General features: G+C 46.0%; 1 protein-coding gene across 3 annotated transcripts in view; it reads right to left on the bottom strand.

Moving 5' to 3' along the window:
- The window catches only part of TICRR (TOPBP1 interacting checkpoint and replication regulator), a 52,903-nt gene that overhangs the window by 4,867 nt on the left and 27,201 nt on the right, over positions 1 to 20,835 (bottom strand). For 2 of the 3 annotated variants that reach the window (XM_066238844.1, XM_066238845.1), the window contains exons 9-19: positions 19,220 to 19,320; positions 18,835 to 18,928; positions 18,631 to 18,710; positions 18,212 to 18,451; positions 17,642 to 17,738; positions 16,954 to 17,011; positions 15,109 to 15,252; positions 10,400 to 10,490; positions 8,730 to 8,785; positions 5,754 to 5,888; positions 4,834 to 4,991 (exon numbers count right to left, since the gene is read on the bottom strand). In XM_066238844.1, the coding sequence (XP_066094941.1) occupies positions 4,834 to 4,991; positions 5,754 to 5,888; positions 8,730 to 8,785; positions 10,400 to 10,490; positions 15,109 to 15,252; positions 16,954 to 17,011; positions 17,642 to 17,738; positions 18,212 to 18,451; positions 18,631 to 18,710; positions 18,835 to 18,928; positions 19,220 to 19,320 (1,254 nt within the window). The remainder of the gene's footprint in view (positions 1 to 4,833; positions 4,992 to 5,753; positions 5,889 to 8,729; positions 8,786 to 10,399; positions 10,491 to 15,108; positions 15,253 to 16,953; positions 17,012 to 17,641; positions 17,739 to 18,211; positions 18,452 to 18,630; positions 18,711 to 18,834; positions 18,929 to 19,219; positions 19,321 to 20,835) is intronic. The other variant, XM_066238846.1, reaches the window with a different exon arrangement.

The following is a 20,835-nucleotide window of genomic DNA, read 5'->3' as shown; positions in this document are numbered from 1 at the left end:
TGTTTCTCTTATCTCTTCTCTCTGTGATCTCTCTCATCTTCTCTCTGTGATCTCTCTCATCTCCATCTCCCTCTTTTCTCTCCTCTCTCCCTCTCTGATATACTGACCTCGTTATTTCTCTCATCCCTCTTACCTCACTCTCTCTCCCATCCCTCTGATCTGCCCACTGTCTCTGACTTCTCTCTCCACCTGATCTTTCTGATCTCTCCAGCCTCTCTCTACACTCCCTGTGATTCCTCTGTTCTCTCATTTCTCCCTCTGACCTCTACTCATCACTTTCACTGAAATCTCTTCTCTGATCCTCGTCTTCCTTTATCTCATCTCTCTTCTCTCATCTTTCTCATTCCCCCCCCCCCATATCTCTGATTTCTCCCTTTCCCTGATCTTGCACCCCCTCGACGTCTCTCTGATCTGGACCTTTCTTTGCTCTGATATTGGACTCTTCTCTCTCTGATTTCTCCATACCTCCCTCTCTTGGATCTCTCTTTTTTTAAATCACACTTGTTTGATCCCTCTGATCCGTTCTCTCTGATCTCATTCTCTAATCCTCTGATCTGCCTGCTATCTCTGAGCTCTCTCCCAGATCTCTCCCGAGTTCCTTCCTGATCCATCTCTCTGAGCTCTCATTCAGGTCTATCTTCGTCTGTGACCGCTCAGATCAGAGAGGGAGTACAGAGACAGTAGTGGTCTCTCTGAGGTCTCATCTCTGATACCTCATATCTCTGTGTGATCTCTCTCTCCATCTGATCTTGACCTTTCTTTGCTCTCTCCTCTCTCTGGCTTCTCTCCCTGGTCTTTCTCTTGTGTCTCTTCTCTTTGACCCCCCTCTCTTTATCTCATATCTTTCTCCATCTCCCTCTTCTCTTTCTGATTCCTTTCCTCCCCCGACCTCTCTCTGCTGTCTCTCTGATCTCTCTCTTTCCTCTCTGATTTCTCTATACCTCCCTCAGATCTTTCCTCTTTTGGATCTCTGATCTCTTTCTGATTACACTGATCTCTAACCTCTTTCTGTCTTATGTCTGATCTCATGACATGCCTGCTATCTGAGATCTCTCATCTTTCTAAGTTCTCTTCCTGATCCATCTTTCTGAGCTCTCTCTCAGTGACTTCTCAGATCAGGGAGAGATTAGAGGGAGAGGTCAGAGGGAGTACGGAGAGATTAATGTTCTCTCTGATCTCGATCTCCTTCTATCTTTGACTGTCTGCTATCTGTCAAAGATCTCTCTCCATTTAATCTCTCTCTTCTATCACTCCTCTCTGATCTCTCCCGCCTTTCTCTGGTCTCAATCTTTCTTTGCTCTTATCTGACCTCTTTGTAATCACACTGATCTCGATTTATCTCTCCTCTTTTCTGAACTCGTTTCTCTGATTTCTCTCCTGTCTCTTCTGTGATCTCTCTGATCCCTCTCATCTCTGTTCTCTCTCTCTTGTATCCTCCTCTCTCACTCTTCGCTACCCTCTGAACTCATGATTTCTCTCTCATCACTCTTATCTCCTTCTCTATCTGATCTGTCTGCTCTCTCTGAGATCTATGATTTCTCTCAGATATCTCATCTTTCTGAGCTCCCCTTTGATCTCTCTCTTCCTGATCCCTCTCTGATCTCTCTTTCAGATCTCTTCTTTCTCTGCTCTATCTCTGTGATGGCTCCTGCTGATCTCTGCCATCTGTGACCTCTCAAAATGACGAGGGAGAGATCAAAGATAGAGCAATGAGATTAGAGTGCTCAGAGATTAGTCGTCTCTCTGATCTGGCTTCCCTCTGATCTTCGCTCCCTCACCAATCTCAATCTTTCTTCATTCTGATATCTCTGACTCTTCCCTGGTTTCTCTATACCTCCCTTTTCTCTTTCAGATCTGTCTGCTCTTTCTTCTTCTCTCTTCTCTCATCTCCTCTGACCTTGCTATCTTTCTCCCTCTCTAATGTCTCCGCTTTCTGTCCTCTCTATAATCTGCCTGCTATCTGAAATCTCTCTCCCTCTGATCTTTCTTTGATCTCTTCTGAGTTCTCTTCCTGATCCGTCGTCTCTCTGAGCTCTCTCATCCCTCTGATCTCTCACGAATGAGAGGTCAGGTGAGAGAGAGGCCAGAGGGAGTAGAGAAATTACTGTGATCTCTCCTCTCTGATCTCATTATCCCCCAATCTCTTTCTAATCATAGTGATCTTGAGCTCCTTCTCTAAAATCTCTTATCTCTCCCCTTTCTGTGTGACCTCTCCCATCTCTGATTTGTCTCTGATCTAATCTCAATCTCTCATCTTGATCCCAATCATTCTTTGCTCTCTGATCTCTTTCTAATCACATCTTAATCTCATCCCTTTTTCTGATCTCTCTTCTCTCTCTGATTTGTCTCATTCTGTGCTTTCTGTGATCTCTCCTCTCTGATTCTCTCCCTGATCTCAATCTTTCTCTAAAATCTCTTCTCTGATTTCTCTCCCCTCTCCTCTGTGAACTCTGATCCCTCTCATTTTTCTCTCCAATCTCTGACCTCCATCTCTCTCTGATCTCTCAACCCATTTCTTCTCTTTCTGATCACTCCCTCTGATCTCTCTTGGATCTTGATCTTTCTTTGCTCTCTGCTCTCTCTGATCTTATTCTCCACTCTCTCTAATCCCTCTGATCTACCTGCTGTCTGAGATTTCTTTCAGATCTCTCTCTCTGTGACCTCAGATCAGAGAGAGGTCAGAGATTAGAGGGAGTACAGAGATTAGTGGTCTCTCTGATCTGTGTGTACCTCTTCTTTCATCTCTCCTTTTCTCTGTGATCTCAATCTCTCATATCTCTTTGAAATGTCTTCTCTGATTTCTGTCCTCTTTTCTGATCCCTCTTCTCTCCTCTCTCTCTCCATCTCATCTCTCCCTGTGATCTCTGATTTCTCCCTCCTCATCTCCCCTCCCTCTCTTTTCTCCCATCTTTCTGAGCTCCCCAATCTCTCCCTCTGTTCTCCATCTTTCTTTGATCTGCCTCTGATCACTCTCTCTAGCTCATTCATCCCTCTGTGACCTCTCAGAGAGAGAGAGAGATTAGGGAGATAACACCACTCTTATCACTGCTCTCGCCTCAAATTTCTTTGTCTCTGAACTCATTCTCTATTATCTCTAATCTCTGAGCTCATTCTCTATTATCTCTAATCTCTCTGATCTGCTTGCTATCTCTGAGATCTCATCTTTCTCTCCCTCTCACCTCTCTTTAATCTCTTTCAGTTGTCTTCCTGATCCATCTCTTTGAGCTCTCAGCCCTGCCTGATCTCTCTCTGGCTTCTACAATCAGGGAGAGGTCAGAGGGAGTACAGAGATTAGTGGTGCTTCTGACTTCCCCTCTGATCGCTGTGATCTCTCATCTCTGAAATTTCTTCTGATTTCTTTCCCATGTCTCAGATCTAATCTCTGTCTCTCGTTCATCTCTCTGATCTTGATCTTTCTTTTCTGATTATCTATTTTCTTTCCAATCTTCAATTTCTCTATACCTCCCTCCTCTCTCCCCCAGATCTCTCCTCTCTTGGATCTCTGAAATCTCTCTTAGACTTCCTTCTCTGATATCTTTCTGTGATCTCTCCTCTCTCTAATCACACTGATCTGTCCTCTCTAATCTCTGCCTGATGTCTGAGGTCTCTCATGTCCCTCTGATCTCTTTCTATGAGAGATCAATCTCTCCTGATCTCTCCCATCTTTCTGAGCTCCCTGTGATATCAACCTTTCTTTGATCTCTTTCAGATCTCTTCTGAGTTCCCTTCCTGATCCATCTCTCTGAGCTCTCTCAGCCCTCTTTCTGATCTCGATGTTCTCCCTGATCTTTCTCTTATTTATCTCTGACTTCTAGCTGATCTCCATCCTTCTTTGCTCTCTATTTCCACCTTTCCAATCACAATGACATCTCTTTTTCTGAAATCTGATTTCTCTCCCCTCTCCTCTCTGATCCCTCTCTCCCCCCATTTCTTCTCTCCCTATATCTCTGATCTAATCCCTGATTTCTCTCATCTTTTCCTGAGATCTCTCCTGTCTCTAACCTCTGTGATCTTTTTGATCGCTCCCTCATCTCTCTCTCTCGGATCTTGATCTTGCTTTGCTCTCTGATCTCTCTATATCTCTCTCCTCTTTCAGATCTCTCATCTCTGACTTTTCTCTGTGATCTCTACTTTGTAATCACACTGATCTCTCCTCTGATTTGTCTGATCTCTCTCTTCTTTCTCTGATGTCATTCTCTACTGTCTCTAATCCCTCTGATCCGCCTGCTATTCTAAGATCTCGTATCTTTCTGAACTCCCTCTGATCTTGCCCTTTATTTTCTTCCTGCCCAATCCTCTGATTTTTCTCTTTCATCCTTTCTGATCTCTATCATTCTTTTATGATCTCAATCTCTCTCCCTCTTTGAGTTCTCTCTTGTCTGAGTTCTCTTCCTGATCCATCTCTATGTGGCCTCTCAGATCAGAGGTCAGAGATTAGAGGCAGAGATCAGAGAGGGAGTAAGACATTAATGGTCTGTCTGATCTGTCTAATCTCTGAGCTCTCTCTGTCTGATCTTCCTCTGATTTCAATCTTTCTCTGAAATCTTTTGATTCCTCTCATTTCTTTGTTCTCTCTCCATCTGATCTCTCCCTGTGCTCTTTCTCTCTGATCCCTCTCCATTTCTTCTCTCAGAGATCAGAAAGACTGAGATTCATTATTCCTGTCTGATCTTTTTCTGATACTTCTCTCTCCCTCTGATTTCAATCTCTCTCCTGATCTTCCCCTCCCACCTTTCAGAGCTCCCTAATCTCTCACCGCTGTCTCTCCCTAATGGGCTCGGTGGGTTTTCCTGACCAGGTGTCGTGTTCTCAAACATTATAGAAATGTCCTACCTGATAAGCGGTGGGCATCTCAGAGTCCACTGTGTTCCTTGCAGGCCTTTCAACCCGAGCCGAGCCCTTCTCCGAGGGACTGACCATCGCTGACACCGCCCCGAAAAAGAGCCTCTTAGGGGACTGAAGATTTTGGATGGGAGAGTTTCCTCCTTGGTCTGCAAGTCGAAAACAATGACATTTCATTCTTTTTCAACTTCTGCCCTCCCATCACTAACAGAACAGCCACTCCATACAGCAAAGAAGACAACATTTTGAGAACTGGAGAGGGGAACTCCACCTAATGATGTCCGCGACCAGTACAACCATGCTGCCTTCTTGAATTTTACTAAGACTGCAGTGAACCCAGCCCCTGTGTTGGGAAATGTAGGCAACTAAAGTATTTTAATTATAAAACACATTTCTGATGATCCAACCTAATAAAGGCTAGAAGAGTAAAGCACATACGAACAGCTCGCACCCTCCCCCGGACACGGGTATTGGATGTGAGCATGTGCAGGAAACCACAGGCAAGTCCTCCTCAGTGAGTGTCCTACTCACAAGGACAGTGGGAGTGACCAGCTGTGAGAATCCAAAGGGATGACCCTGATGACAAAGGCTCTGGATTGGTCATTTGGTCATCATTCTGAACCTCAAATATACACACCGAGTCTACTTCTCCAATGTCAAGAAACAAAAGGTCAGTCTGACCTGTGGTGGTGCAGTGGATAAATCATTGACCTGGAACACTAAGGTCACCGGTTCAAAACCCCGGGCTTGCCTTGTCAAGGCACACATGGCAGTTGATGGTTCCTGTTCTTCCCCCTGCCCATCTTTCTCCCCCCACACCTCTCTAAAATGGGGGGGGGGAGTCAAATTTCCTAGTTCTTTCTCCCACCAAGTTGGTATGAACTTCTGAAGACGGGGTGCTAAGTTGTTACCTGACTTGTTCTGGTGAAACGAGTGAACTCTTTGCACACTTCGACTCTTTGGCTGAGACGCAGAATAGAAGGGACCAGAATTTGTCCTGCCGAATGTCAACTGCTTGATTCGAGGACTTCTTCTCAAACTTATTTCTACAAAACCAGAATCACAGTAAGCAGGGAGAAGTGCAAGCCTGACATTTCTCATGTATGAAATGAGCAAAATTTCTGTCAGACCGAATACAAGATATAAATTTGACAAGTTACTGGTTTACAATTAATTGTAACAAAGAGGTGTATGATACATGGCCCCGGCAAGATGCAAAAAACAACACTGACCCGCTAGACTGTCACCTCCGACAGCATCATAAACTGCCACCATTAAGCATGTGGGGTGAAAACTGTGTGTAAAGTATAGTGACTTTTGTCACAATTTTTAATGGTCTGACCTGTGGTGGCACAGGGGATGGGCGCTGACCTGGAATGCTGAGGTCACCAGTTCGAGGCCCCGGGCTTGCCCAATGAAGGCACTCACGAGAAGGAACTACTTACTAACTACTTACTACGAGTTGATGCTTCCTGCTTCTCCCCCTGTCCTTTCTCTCTCTCTCTCTCCTCTAAAATCAATACATAAAAAATATATTTTTTAAATGTTTATTGATTTTAGAGTAAGTGAAAGGGAGAAAGAGAGACAGAAACATCAATCTGTTCCTCTATGTGCCCTGACAGGGGATCGAACTGTCAACCTCTGTGCTTCGGGATGATGCTCTAACCACCTATCTATGCAGCCAGGGCAATAAATAAATTATTTTTAAAAAAATTTTTAAATTTAAAAACTGCAGTTTTCATGTGTATATTACATATGTTTGTATGGAAAGAAAACCTCTAAGAATATTATTAAAGCTAAAATGTTAACAATATTTCTGAGTTACAAGTTTACCAAAGTAATCATTAAAATTTTAGCTTCTCTATATTTTCTGGTCTTTCTAAATAAACATAAATTTCTTTTTAAATTTTTTTTAAGAAAGTGATTAGAAGCATCTACTCATAGTTGCAGCACTTTAGTTGTTCATTGATTATGTCTCATGCGTGTCTTGACCAGGGGCTCCAGCCAAGCCAATGACCTTGGGGTTCAACCCAGCAACCTTGGGATCATGTCGATGATCCCACACTGAAACCAGTGACCTTGGGGTTTTGAACCTGGAATCTTAGTGCCCCAGGTTGACACTCTCTCCACTGCGCCATCACCAGTCAGGCAAAACATAAATTCCTAGATTAAAAATAGGTTAAGGGGCCCTGGCCGGTTGGCTCAACGGTAGAGCGTCGGCCTAGCGTGCAGAGGACCCGGGTTTGATTCCCGGCCAGGGCACAAAGGAGAAGCGCCCATTTGCTTCTCCACCCCTCCGCCGCGCCTTCCTCTCTGTCTCTCTCTTCCCCTCCCGCAGCCAAGGCTCCATTGGAGCAAAGATGGCCCGGGCGCTGGGGATGGCTCTGTGGCCTCTGCCTCAGGCGCTAGAGTGGCTCTGGTCGCAACATGGCGATGCCCAGGATGGGCAGAGCATCGCCCCATGGTGGGCGTGCTGGGTGGATCCCGGTCGGGCGCATGCGGGAGTCTGTCGGACTGTCTCTCCCTGTTTCCAGCTTCAGAGAAATGCAAAAAAAAAAAAAAAAAAAAAAAATAGGTTAGGGGTTCTGGCCAGTTGGCTCAGCAGTAGAGCGTTGGCCCGGCATGTGGAAGTCCTGGGTTCGATTCCTGGCCAGGGCACACAGGAGAAGCACCCATCTGCTTCTCCACCATCCCCCCTCTACTTTCTCTCTCTCTCTTCCCCTCCCGCAGCCAAGGCTCTATTGGAGCAAAGTTGGCCCGGGGCACTGAGGATGGCTCCATGGCCTCCGCCCTCAGGTGCCAGAATGGCTCCGGTTGCAGCAGAACAATGCCCCAGATAGGCCGAGCATGGGCATGCCAGGTGAATCCTGGTCGGGTGCATGTGGGAATCTGTCTGTCTGCCTTTCCCCCCACACACACTTATCACTTCAGAAAAATACAAAAAAAAAAAAAAGAAAAAGGTTAGGGCCCTGGCTGGTTGGCTCAGTGGTAGAGCATTGGCCCGGCATGTGGAAGTCTTCAGTTTGATTCCTGACCAAGGCACACAGAGGCGACCATCTGCTTCTCCACCCTTGTCCCCTTCTCTCTCTCTCTCTCTCCACTCCCCTCCCCTCCCACAGCCATGGCTCAAATGGTGCCAGTAGTTTGGCCCTGGGCACTGAGGATGGCTCCATGGCCTTGCCTTAGGTGCTGAAACGGCTTGGTTCTGAGGAATGGAGCAGCAGCCCCAGATGGGCAGAGTACTGCCCCCTAGTGGGTTTGTCAGGTGGATCCTGGTTGGGGCGCTTGCAGGAGTCTCTGCCTCCCTGCTCCTCACTTAATAAAAAATTAAAATTAAAAAAAGGTTAGTTTTTGGAAAGTCTACCATCTGTACTTTTAAAGACCATTCACGCCTGACCAGGCGGTGGCACAGTGGATAGAGCATCGAGCTGGGATGTGGAGAACCCAGGTTCGAAACCCTGAGGTCACCAGCTTGTGTGAGGGCTCATCTAGTTTGAGCAAAGCTCACCAGCTTGGACCCAAGGTTGCTGGCTTGAGCAAGGGGTTACTCGGTTGGCTGTAGTGCCTCGGTCAAGGCACATATGAGAAAGCAATCAATGAACAACTAAGGTGTTGCAATGAAAAACTGATGATTGATGCTTCTCATCTCTCTCCGTTCCTGTCTGTCCCTATCTATCCCTCTCTCTGACTCTCTCTCTGTCTCTGTATAAAAAAAACCAAAAACCATTCACCAAGCAATATTTACTGATGTCCACTGTGCCCAGAGCTGTCACAATGTCTATAAAATACCATAGGATATGCTGAGTGACACCATACAGAAAGGTTTTCACCGAAAGTAGATAAAACACAAAGACCCCAAACCCCTAAACAAATGTAGGTAATACCACCTCCTTTATCTGGGGACTCTTCAACAACATCAACCTCAGGACCAGGATCAGAGGATCTTGAGGAAAAAAAGTACAAGGATGATTCAGAACATTAATGATCAACACACATTAAAGAGCTACAGCTTCTCAGCCCACACGGTAACCAAGGCCACAGAGTTTGGTGACACCAGGGCTGGCAAGCCCTCTCATAGTTACTCTCAAGAGTTAAAACATTTTTTTTTTGGGGGGGGGGAAGCCATTTACAACATCAAAATTAATTAAAAATATGTATACCTTCTAATATAAATTTCACTTTTTGTAATTTATCCTGTAGATGCACAAGTGTGTGAAACCTATACGCCAATAATGACAAGTGGGAGCCTGACAAGTCCCAGTAGACGTGCTTCTCTCTGGTCTCCCATTAAGCACAGCTAAACACCCTGTAGCCAACATAAGGGGAACTCTCAAAGGGGGAGGAGAGGCCCTGGCTGGTTAGTTCAGTTCGTTAAGGGCATCGTCCTGAAACAAGGTTGTGGGTTCAATCCCTGGTCAGGGCACACATGGAAAGCAATCAAAGAATGCACGACTGAGTGGAACAACAGATGCTCCCCTTCCCTCTCCCATCTTGTTCCCTTCTTCGCTCTGTTGCTCTAAAAATCAATAAAATTAAGCCCTGGCCAAATAGCTTGGTTAGATGGAGTGTCATCCCGGAGCACGGAGGTTGCTGGTTTGATCCCCAGGCAAGGCACAAACAGGAGCAGCTCGATGTTCCTATCTCTCTCTCTCCCTCCCTCTCTCAAAAAACAAAACAATAAAAAGGTGGAAAAGAGAGGCAGCCTGGCTGGGGACTCAGGCCCCCAGAGACGGGCAGTGAGCTCCCGGAATTTCCTTTATTGCTCCATAGACCGCAGGGCTGGAGAAGCCGGCAACTCGAAGCCACCCAGAGGTGCAGAGAGAAACCGCTCTCAGGAAAGCTGGCTCTCCGGTCAGAGAACAGGAACGGGGCAGTCAAGCAAGACAAACTTTCTTTTTAAAATTTTTCCACTGATTTGAGAGAGACAGAGAGAGAAAGGGGAGAGAGGGAAAGAGAGGGGAGAAGGGGAGAGAGAAGCATCAACTCATTGTTCCACTTAGTTGTTCCACTTAGTTGTGCACCCAGTGATTGTTCCTTGTACGTGCCCTGGCCGGGGATCAAACCCACACCTCTGGCGTGCCAGGTCAATGCTTTATTCACTGACTGAGCCACCTGGCCAGGGCCAAGACAGAAACTTGCTGATAAGACCTGCTCTGCTACAAGAAATTGCCGTGGAAAGCTGCGGCTCCTGCCAGCACGGGATGTTGCGGTGCTAACAAGACCTAGACTTCCAGCCTTGCCCGGCCGCAATGATGGCTCCCTCCTTCCCCACATTAGCACGTGAATAGATTTTACAATTATGGAACATCCACTCAACAGAATATTACTCAGTAATAAAAAGGGACAAACTACTGGTACATGCAACACCATGAATAAAGCTCAAAACAATGATACTGGGGAAGAGGCCAGACACAACACCATAAGTTCCCCAGCGCTTGGAGGGTTTATAGAATGCGCCGTGGTTATAAGAACTGCAGTTAAGATCTCAGTCACAAAGCTCGTGAGGAGGTAGGAGGGCCGTCTGTTGTACGGGGAAGCCGCACCGGAGGTCACGCACCTGCCCTGGATCTGTCTGTGCAGCAGCCGTCGGGAGACCTGCTTGTGCTCCGGCGTCTCGGCCACCCTCCTCGTCAGCAGCCTGTGCGCACCTACAGTGTGAGCAGCGCCAACGTCACTTCCCCGTCTGCAGAAGCAGCAGCAATGCCAAGGAAGTAGTGACCTTTTATAGGGCTTATTACTTAGCTGGATCTCAGGGTCTTTGGACAACAGTCTAACATAGGAATCAATTTAACAATTTATCACCACCATTCGAGGTGACATAATAATGAAATTTTCATAAAATAAGCAGTCCTGAAAAATGAACAGTGCCCACTATTAGTACTAACACATCTTTCCACCTAGTTGGTGGCTCTTGCATTTACAATTAAATAAAATAAAGTATGTGAAAATGGTGATATGCCACATGAATGCTGAAATAGCTAATATTAAGATAAACCTAGGCCCTGGCCGGTTGGCTCAGTGGTAGAGCATCGGCCTGGCATGCGGAAGTACTGGGTTCAATTCCCAGCCAGGGCACACAGGAGAGGTGCCCATCTGCTTCTCCACCCCTCCCCCTCTCCTTCCTCTCTGTCTCTCTCTTCCCCTCCCGCAGCTGAGGCTCCATTGGAGCAAAAGATGGCCCGGGCACTGGGAATGGCTCCTTGGCCTCTGCCCCAGGCGCTAGAGTGGCTCTGGTCGCCACAGAGCGATGCCCCGGATGGGCAGAGCATCGCCCCCTGGTGGGCGTGCCAGGTGGATCCCGGTTGGGCGCATGCGGGAGTTTGTCTGACTGCCTCCCCGTTTCCAGCTTCAGAAAAAAAATTAAAAATTAAATAAAAAAAAAGATAAACCTAGCCTAGTCCTGGTTGGTTGGCTCAGTGGTAAAGCATTAGCCCAGCGTGTGGAAGTCCTGGGTTTGATTCCCAACCTGGGCACACAGGAGAAGCAACCATCTGCTTCTCCACCATTCCCCCTCTACTTCCTCTCTGTTTCTCTCTTCCCCTCCTGCAGCCGAGGCTCCATTGGAGCAAAGTTGACCCGGGCACTGAGGTGGCTCCATGGCCTCCGCCTCAGGCCCTAGAATGGCTCCAGTTGCAACAAAGCAATGCCCCAGATGGACAGAGTATCGCCCCCTAGTGGGCATGCCGGGTGGATCCTGGTTGGGTGCATGCGGGAATCTGTCTCTCTGCCTCCCCGCTTCTCACTTCAGAAAAATATAGAAAAAGAAAAAGATAAAACTAGCCTGACCAGGTGGTAGCACAGTAGATAGAACATCAGACTGGGACACAGAAGACCCAGGTTTGAAACCCTCAGATTGCTGGCTTGAGCACGGGCTCATCCAACTTGAGTGTGGGATCAGAAATAACCCTATGGTTGCTGGCTTGAGCCCAAGTTCGCTGGCTTGAGCAAGGGGTCTCTTGCTCTGCTGTAGCCCCTTGGTCAAGGCAGATATGAGAAAACAATCAATGAACAACTAAGGTGCCTCAACAAAGAATTGATGCTTCTCATCTCTCTCTCTTCCTGTCTGTCCCTATTTGTCCCTCTCTGACTCAGTCTCTGTCAAAAAGAAAAAAAGAAAAAAGAAAAGATAAACCTAGCTGGCATAGACTGTCTTAGAGGAGGTAGCCAAATCATTCACAGGAGGACTTATCTTAACAGAGTTAAAAAGGACTAGAAAGAGGAGTTATCAGGAGGAATGTGGAGTAAAAACCTCTAAAAAACTCCTCCATAAGAGCAATGAGAACACAGACACACATGGCCAAAATCAACCTTTCCAGACTCTGGAAATTAACCAATTTGCAACCTTACAGGGATTATTTATTCAACAAAAATGGCTGAATCTCTGAGAAAAGTGAGCTTTGTGGAACTCTCACTTGCCCCAACGTCCTCCCCCAGCCCTGAGGTAAGAATGCGAACCCACAGCCCAGGAGCCTGTGGGTGGGGCAGACTGGGACTGCGGCACCCTCACGCCCCACTCCCAGAGAGCTGACACTATGTAGCCTGTCCAGCAGTTCCTGGAGCGTGCTACTGCAAGGCTTGTCTCTAGTGGACCCGACTCAGAACTCACCAGGGCAAACAACCTCTTCCCAGGAAGCGTTTACTAAAAAATCAGCCAGTGTAAGTTTAAGAGCTGCCTGAAATGGTTATAATACGTGGGGCAAACAAGCTGCCCAAAAATTAAAATGGGGAAACTGGAGACTGAGGTGCACACAGGGCACTCTGAACCTCTGACCATGCCAAGGAACCTGGAAGTCCAGCTATGGCAGGGCTGTGCACATGCTGAGCACAGCTGAGAAAGGTCTAAACTGCCACCTCTGGGGACCTGGAGGCTCCGGGAAAGCAGAAAGTAGGGGCTGTAAACCTCCTCGCTGAGTATCAAAGCCATAAGCCAACACACATGCAGGGCCCTGAGCTGGGAGGCTAACTGGGCTAGGCATTTAAGGAAGAATCTGTCCGCCTGTGAGCTGACCACTGAGCTAACCAAGCAGAGACTGGGAGCTCCACACAAAAGAATACAGTTTTAAGAATTAGTTCTAGAAAGACACAAAACAAACAAAAGCAGTAATGACAAACCTGACAGAAGGAGTGGGGTGTCTGATAGAGCTGCCTTACTCTATAAAGTGTCCAGTTGGCAAGAAAAAAGGAGATATGCAAATAAACAGGAAAATATGAGCCACACACATGGAAAAAAAAGCTACCCTCACTAAAAAAAACACCAAAAACTCAGCTCTGGCCAATTGGCTCAGCAGTAGAGCATTGGCCTGGCATGTAGAAGTCCCGGGTTCGATTTCCGGTCAGGGCACACAGGAGAAGCGCCCATCCGCTTCTCCATCTTTCCCCTCTCCTTTCTCTCTCTCTCTCCCCCTCCCACAGCCAGGGCTCCATTGGAGCAAAGTTGGCTCAGGCACTGAGGATGGCTCCCTGGCCTCTGCCTCAGGTGCTAGAATGGCTCTGGTTGCAATGGAGCAACACCCCAGATGGGCAGAGCATTGCCCCCTGGTGGGCATGCTGGGTGGATACTGGTTGGGCACATGTGGGAGTTTGTCTCTCTGCCTCCCCATTTCTCACTTCATAAAAATACAAAAACAAAACAAAACAAAAACAAAACAACAAGAAACTCTTATACCTCAATGGCAAAAAGACAAACCCAACTAAAAACAGGCAAAAATTTGAACAGATATTTCTCTAAAGAAGATACATAAGCAACCAGTGAGCATATGAGAAGGTGCTCAACATCTGTCATCAGAAAAAAAGCAAGTCATTACTGTGGTAACACAGGACCAGGTAACACCCACTAGAAATGGTAGAATAAAAAAGAGACGATAGCCCTGGCCAGATAGCTCTGTTGATTGGAACATTATCCTAAGTGCAGAGGTTGCTAGTTTGATCCCTGGTCAGAGCACATACAAGAGCAGATCAATGTTCCTATCTCTGTCCCTCTCTAAAATCAATAAAACATTCAAAAAAATTAAAAAAGAAGCAGAGAGAGAAAGGAGACAATAAAAGGTGGTGGCGAAGATGTAGAGAAACTGGAACCCTCACATATTGCTGGTGGGAATGTACAATGGTGCAGCAGCTCTGGTGAACAGTTTGCTAAACAGAGTCACCGTATGACCCAGCAATTCCATTCTATCCATGTGCCTGAGAATTAAAACACGTCTACACAAAATCTTGTACATGAATGTAGCAGCATTATTCACAACAGTCAAAAAGTGTAAACAACTCAACAGTCTACCAATTGATGAGTAGATAAATAAAATGTAAACTGCATACATCATTTTATTGCTGGCGGTAAGAAGAAATAAAGTCCTGAGACCTTCTGTAGAATTCCACTTATACCCACAATAGGGTCCTGGCCAGTTGGTTCAGTGGTAGAGTGTTGGCCCAGCATGTCGATGTCCTGGGTTCAATTCTTGGTTGGGTACACAAGAAGCGACCGTCTGCTTCTCTACCCCTCCCCCTTCTCTCTCTCCCTCTCTTGCAGCCATGGCTTGATTGATTCTAGTGTTGATTGATTCTAGTGTATCAGCCATGGACGCTGAGAATGGCTCCATGGAGCCTCTGCCTTAGGTGCTGAAAATAGCTTGGTTGTGAGCATAGCCCCAGATGGGAGTTGCCAGGTGGATCCCGAACTGCACACATGCAGGAGTCTGTCTATCTCCCATCCTCTCACTTGGAAAAAGAAGAAAAAAAAAAAAAAGAAATACCCACAATAGGCAATTTTGTGAAACAGAAGTAGAGTGGTTGTTGCCAACAGCAGGGTGCCTCCTAACGGGTATGAGGTTCTTTTTGATGAAAATGTTCGGAATTAGCTGTGATGGCCGTACACCTCTGTGAACATACTGAACCCACTGAATCACATACTTTAAAAGAGTTGATTTTATAGTACATGAATTATATCTCAATTATTTAAAAAGAACAAAAAAAGCAAAAATAAAAACAAAAAGAACCCCCCCCCCAAAACAACCCAAAATACAAAAAAAGACTATCCTGCATTTCTTTTTAACTGGTTTTAGAAAACAGATGCTTGTCTGTAGGGGTAACTAGTAAGGGAGGACTGAGAGAGGCCAGGATTACATTTTCATCAGAGCGTGGAGAGCCCCGCTGAGAAAAGTAAGTGAAGGCCCCCACTGAGAAGCGGAAACCAGATGCCATCTGTGAGCTTCCGCGATAAAAGGAGTCTAGGGACTGGCGTGGCCCTTGTGTCTTGGCTGCTCTGACAGGTACCTTTGGTCCCCCTGAAGCTGTCCGGTTGGTAGGCCAGGCCTTCCACAGCTGACACAGAATGGCTTCTGGGCAAGCCCCGCTTCGCCGATCTCTTTGAAGAAGAAATTTCCTGGTTGAAGAGATTTCTTCGAACTTTGGTCACTTCTGAAAGCATTAAATAAATAAACAAACAAGCAAATAAATAAATAAACGAAGAAATACAATATTATCACTAATAAATGCCATAATGGGAAAAGAAAGTTATCCAAAACAGAGAGAAGCTGATCTGTAGACTACCATATTGACACTTACTAATAAGATTTCCTTAAATATTAGACTCACACGGTGCATTAGTATTTTTACTTGTACAGATTCCATTTAAACCCAACCTTTCAGGAACACATGGAAGGCCCAGAGCACTTAAACTAGAAGATTCACTCACTGTAAAATGGATGTAATCCTTAAGTAAAAGGTTGGCTAATGTCCATCATGGTCCTTTTCTGCTAGACCAGGACTGTGATAAATTTCCTCACTTTGGACTTTTTTGCTCCTTTGTATTCAGCTCAGCCCGAAGTAGAGAGAAACTGTTCTTTCCAACTTCAGAGTTCTTTCTTCTAGACTCAAAGTTAGGGAAGAAAGCCGAAGCATCAAGAAACACCTGACAAAGCTAGCAAAATTATGCCTTCACCTCGCGATGGCCTAGCAAAGGCTACTCGAAAGCTCCCCTAGGATAAATTCCTCTAGGAGCCAGTCACTGAAGAAAACCAAAGAAAGGGCCACCACACTGGGAGGAGCCCCGTCTTCCCATCAGTGACATAGCCATCAATGGTAAGGACACCAATAACACAACCAAGTTTCAAAAACTGTTCACATAAGAGCCCCTGTTACCTACCTTAGGCTACCTAGAAAACTGATTTATGACCTGACAGCTAAACTTGAACTTGTTACTTTCTGTTCTTCCCAACTTTTTCAAAGTTTAACATCTACAGAAAATTTCAAATACAATAAAAGTCGTGGCGAAAATTCCTGTACTGTCCACATGGGTGTCCCCCCCCCACCTCTCTACTGCCCAGCGGGCAGGGCAAGCTGCAGACACCACACCTCTGCGCTCCATACTCCATTTCAGTGTCTCCTAGGAACAAGGACACATTATCCAGCCCACTACCCATTTTCAGATTTCTCTCACTGTCTCAATATACTGTATTTCCCATGTATAAGACGCACCTTAATTTGGGGGCTCGAAATTTGAGGGGAAAAGATGTATTACACAAAGTTATTGAACTCCAGTTTTACTCATCATAAAATTCACACAATTCCTTCTCACTGTCAAAACTCCCATCCATTAGCTTGTCCTCATCTGTGTCTAATGATGAATCACTGTCTTCAACAATGAGCGCAAATACAAGTGCGGAAAAAGTAGGAAATTTAAGTAAAAAAATCTACAATGGCTGTATAAGATGCACCCAATTTTTAGACCCCAAATTTCTTGAAAAATGGTGCGTCCTATACATGAGGAAATACAGTGGTTTATAGCTTTTTACTTTCTAAATTAAAATCTAAGCAGGGACCCTGTAGAGCCTTTAGCTGTTGCACCTAAACCGGTTTACACATCTCATCTAAACCAGTTTTACTGTGTCTTTTATTTTTTTGGCTTTCATGAGAATGGTGTTTTTAAAAGATTTCAGGCCATTCTGCAGAATGGAACACTTTGAGACAATGGGAAGAGCTTACTCTCCTAGCACCTGGTACCTGGACATGTTTCACTAACCAACAACTACACGAAACCATGCGGCTGTTTAAATACACGCAATCAAAATAACTCTGTCATTCCAGCGATGGGCCGGGGCCCGGGAGAGCAGAGCATACCCTGGCCCGTGTCTTTCCCCGGGAGTGAAGGCTGCGGCAGAGTGGGGCGAGCGTTCTCCTGAAAGATGAGAAAACCCCATAAGAAAACAGGCATGCGTTTAAAATAAAAGAATAGCCCTGGCTGGGTGGTCCAGTGGATAGTGCGTCCACCCAAGTGCAGAGGTCACAGGTTTGATCCCAGGTCAGGGCAGGTAGGAGAAGCAAACAATAAGTGCACAACTAAATGGAACATCTAAGTGGAATAATGAGTTGATGCTTTGCTCTCTCTCTTTGCATACCCTCTTCTTTCTCTGCTCTCTCAAAATTCAATGAAAAAAAAAATTTTTTTTTTAAATCTAATTTTACTTCTCTGAGTTCCGATATCTAGTTCCTACTCGTTGAGACACTGCCTTCCATTCTAATCTACATGCCAGAAGGAACAACTCTGCTGGTGCCATTTCCTGTCTCTTAAAAACGACTCACTTTTGTTATTAGAGAGACAGGAAGAGAGAGAGGAGAAACATCAACTCATAGTTACATCACGTTAGTTATTCACTGATTGCTTCTCACATGTTCCTTGACCCAGAGGGCTCGAGTCAAATGAGCCCGCACTCAGGTCAGTGACTTTGGGGCTTCGAACTTGGGACCTCAGCATCCCAGGTCATCATTCTATCTACTGTACCACCACCAGTCAGGCAAGTTGACTTACATTCTTTGCAGCTCTCTTGGACATTTTGGGAATTTCAATTTGTCGAAGATTCTGTGACACCTCCGCAATGCTTTTATGTCTTATTAATGCATTTTTCCTTTTAAAAATAGAAAAATCTTTTAAATAAAGGACAGTGATCTTGGCACTGGCCTGAATTTATAGCAAAACAAGTCAACCTCAGAATTTTCAAAAGTAACAACCAGAACCAGTTATGAATAATAAAGAGCATTAAAGAAAACTTAAAAAGCAAGCATTAAAGAAAACTTAAAAACACCCTCAGCTCATCTCATACAAGGCTCCTACTTCCTAGAGACCCCATGGACAGCCAATAGCACGCGGACCATGTGATAATGACTATGTGTCCCCTGGATGATACAGTCCTGTTCCTAAGATTCTTCCTAACAACCAGGAAACACATCGTAGGAACTCCAACGATGACTTCTGTGATTCAGACATAGGGCAACAAGGAATTCTATGATTTATACACAAAGACAACTGCCTATGGTTGAAACACGCCCTTTGGCAGAACTACAACAGTGCAAGGAGCTCCTTCAATTCCTGAACTACTACCTTCTCTTCTTGGCTGATCGGGTACGAAGCTCCTCCAGCTGCTCAGATTCAGTGCCACCTACCACCGACTTCTGAGTACTTGACGCAAGAGGCACAGAAAGAAGAGGTGACTTGCTTTCCTGTGTCATGGAGTCATCACTGAAAAAATCTGTGGGAAGGACACCGGCCAGCTTCGGGGGAATCACAAAGCCCAGGCTGTCGTAGAGTTTTCCAAGGGTCTTTGGGATGGAGCTGAGATACCTGTGGGACAGAGCGACTAAATCCGGACCAGTACGTCACCACAGCACCCTCTTACCCCCCACCCCCACCCCGCGCCGGGCATGAGGAACAGTCCTCACAATTCCAGAATTCTGAAACAATACCATATGTAGTTCTTGGCAAAATAGTTTTAAAGTTAAGGTAGGAGTCATCCAACTTACAAGCCCAGAATGCCTTCCAGGAACTTTGCCAGGTATGCCGAGTCCTCAGTTAGACACACCATGCGCAGCAACTCTGCCACCTGCAGGGGGCGCTACAGAATTACTACATGCTGCCGGAAGGGGTTTTCCAGAACTATCACCCATGGCTGCAGGGCAGCCGGAAGCATCTGTGGCAGTTCCCAGCCGCCCCGGCATCATACTTGCCTCCTCCACCACCTGGTCCACCTCGTCCGCATTCTCATGTACCGACGGGCACTGCACACAGGTCTCCAAGCGAAGAAACACCTGAAGCTGGCACCTTGAAGGAAGAAACATTTGGTTACATCTACTCTGAATGCCACTTAACTAAAGGCTCCTTTCTTAATCACAGACCTACTTAAACAAAAAACAACAAACCGGAGAGTCACTGCTTTCTCTAAATAACGCAATGGTTACAGGGAAATCAGCGCCTCAAACTGCCTATTCACGCATAAAGAATCTGCTACAAAGCCTCTGAGCAATTTGCCGTCATTCTAAATGCGTACATGCCCAGCTCAGAGCTTTGTTTTAGAGGAATGGTTAAAAAAAAAGAAAAAAATTCGTTACTTACTCTCTGACTTTGTCTTCTTTATCCAGGCTTTTCCCTATATTCTGTCTGAGACTTCTGCTAGTTTTTAAGAGGTTACTTTTAACTTGCTGCAGGCAGTTCCTCTGAAAATACAAAATTATCACAAAGGAGAATGTTACATTCCTGTCATTATTTCTAATTTCTTCCCACATGACGAATGTCTGAAGAAGGGGAGGACATTCCCTTCCTTACACATTCCCCCTTCTTTCGTGTGAATCAAAAACAGTGAAATGACGGCCTGGCCTGTGGTGGCGCAGTGGATGGAGTGTCGACCTGGAGCGCTGAGGTCGCCGGTTTGAAACCCTGGGCTTGCCTGGTCACGGCACATACAACAGCAAGCAATGAACAACTCAAGTGAAACAACTATGAGTTGATACTTCTCGCTCCATCCACACCCTCTCCTCTCTCTGTAAAAATTAATAAAAAATAAAAAAATCTGCCTGACCAATGTTGGCACAATGGACACCAGCGTGAGCATGGGATCACAGACATGACCCCATGGTCGCTGGCTTGAGCAAGGGGTCACTGGCTCGGCAGGAGCCCCCATCCCCCACCATCAAGGCACGTATGAAAAGCAATTAATGAACAACTAAAGTGACGCAACTACAGCCTGACCTGTGGTGGCACAGTGGATAAAGCATCCACCTGGAACGCTGAGGTCACCGGTTCAAAACCCTGAGCTTGCCTGGTCAAGGCACATATAACAAGCAACCAATGAACAACTAAAATGAAGCAACTATGAGTTCATATTGCTCACTGCCCCCACCTCTTCTCTCTTTAAAATCAGTAAATAAAATCTTTTAAACTCAAAAGAAAAGAAAACAAAGTGATGCAACTATGACTTGATGCTTCTCATCTCTCTCCCTACCTGCCTGCCTATTTTTCTGTCTCTCGTGCATTCGGGGGAAAAAAAAAATCTAAGAAAGAGTAAAACAAATATTCTTTTCTTTTAAAAAAAATTTAAGCCCTTGCCAGTTGGCTCAGTGGTAGATTGTCGGCCTGGCATGTGAAGTCCTGGGTTCAATTCACACACAAGAGAAGTGCCCATCTGCTTCTCTACCCCTCCCCCTCTCCTTTCTTTCTCTCTCTCTCTCTTCCCCTCCCGCAGCGAAGGCTCCACTGGAGCAAAGTTGGCCCTGGCACTGAGGATGGCTCCATGGCCTCCGCCTCAGGCACTAGAATGGCTCCAGTTGAGCAATGCCCCAGAGGGGCAGAGCATCACCCCCTGGTGGGCATGCCGGGTGGATCCTGGTCAGGTGCATATGGGAGTCTGTCTCTCTGCCTCCTTGCTTCTGACTTCAGAAAAATAAAAAAATAAAAAATTTAAGAGGGGTAGGAAGAGGAAGAGAGCAAGAAAGAAAGAGGAAGGGTGAGAGAGGAGGAGAGAGGGAGAAGAGAGGGAGGGAGAAAGGGAGGGAGGGAGGGGGGGAAAGGTAGAGAGGGAGAGAAGGAGAGAGGGAGAGAGAGAGGGATGAACTTGTCCCACTTATTATTTTTTTTAACTTTATTCAGTTTTTTTAAAGAGAGAGAGAGACACAGAAAGAGAGAGAGAGAGAGAGAGAGAGAGAGAGAGAGAGAGAGAGAAGGGAGAGGAGCAG

This window comes from Saccopteryx bilineata, chromosome 7, assembly GCF_036850765.1.
Source record: "Saccopteryx bilineata isolate mSacBil1 chromosome 7, mSacBil1_pri_phased_curated, whole genome shotgun sequence".
In the NCBI taxonomy this organism is placed as follows: domain Eukaryota; kingdom Metazoa; phylum Chordata; class Mammalia; order Chiroptera; family Emballonuridae; genus Saccopteryx; species Saccopteryx bilineata.
This window is presented reverse-complemented; position numbering and strand designations above follow the sequence as displayed.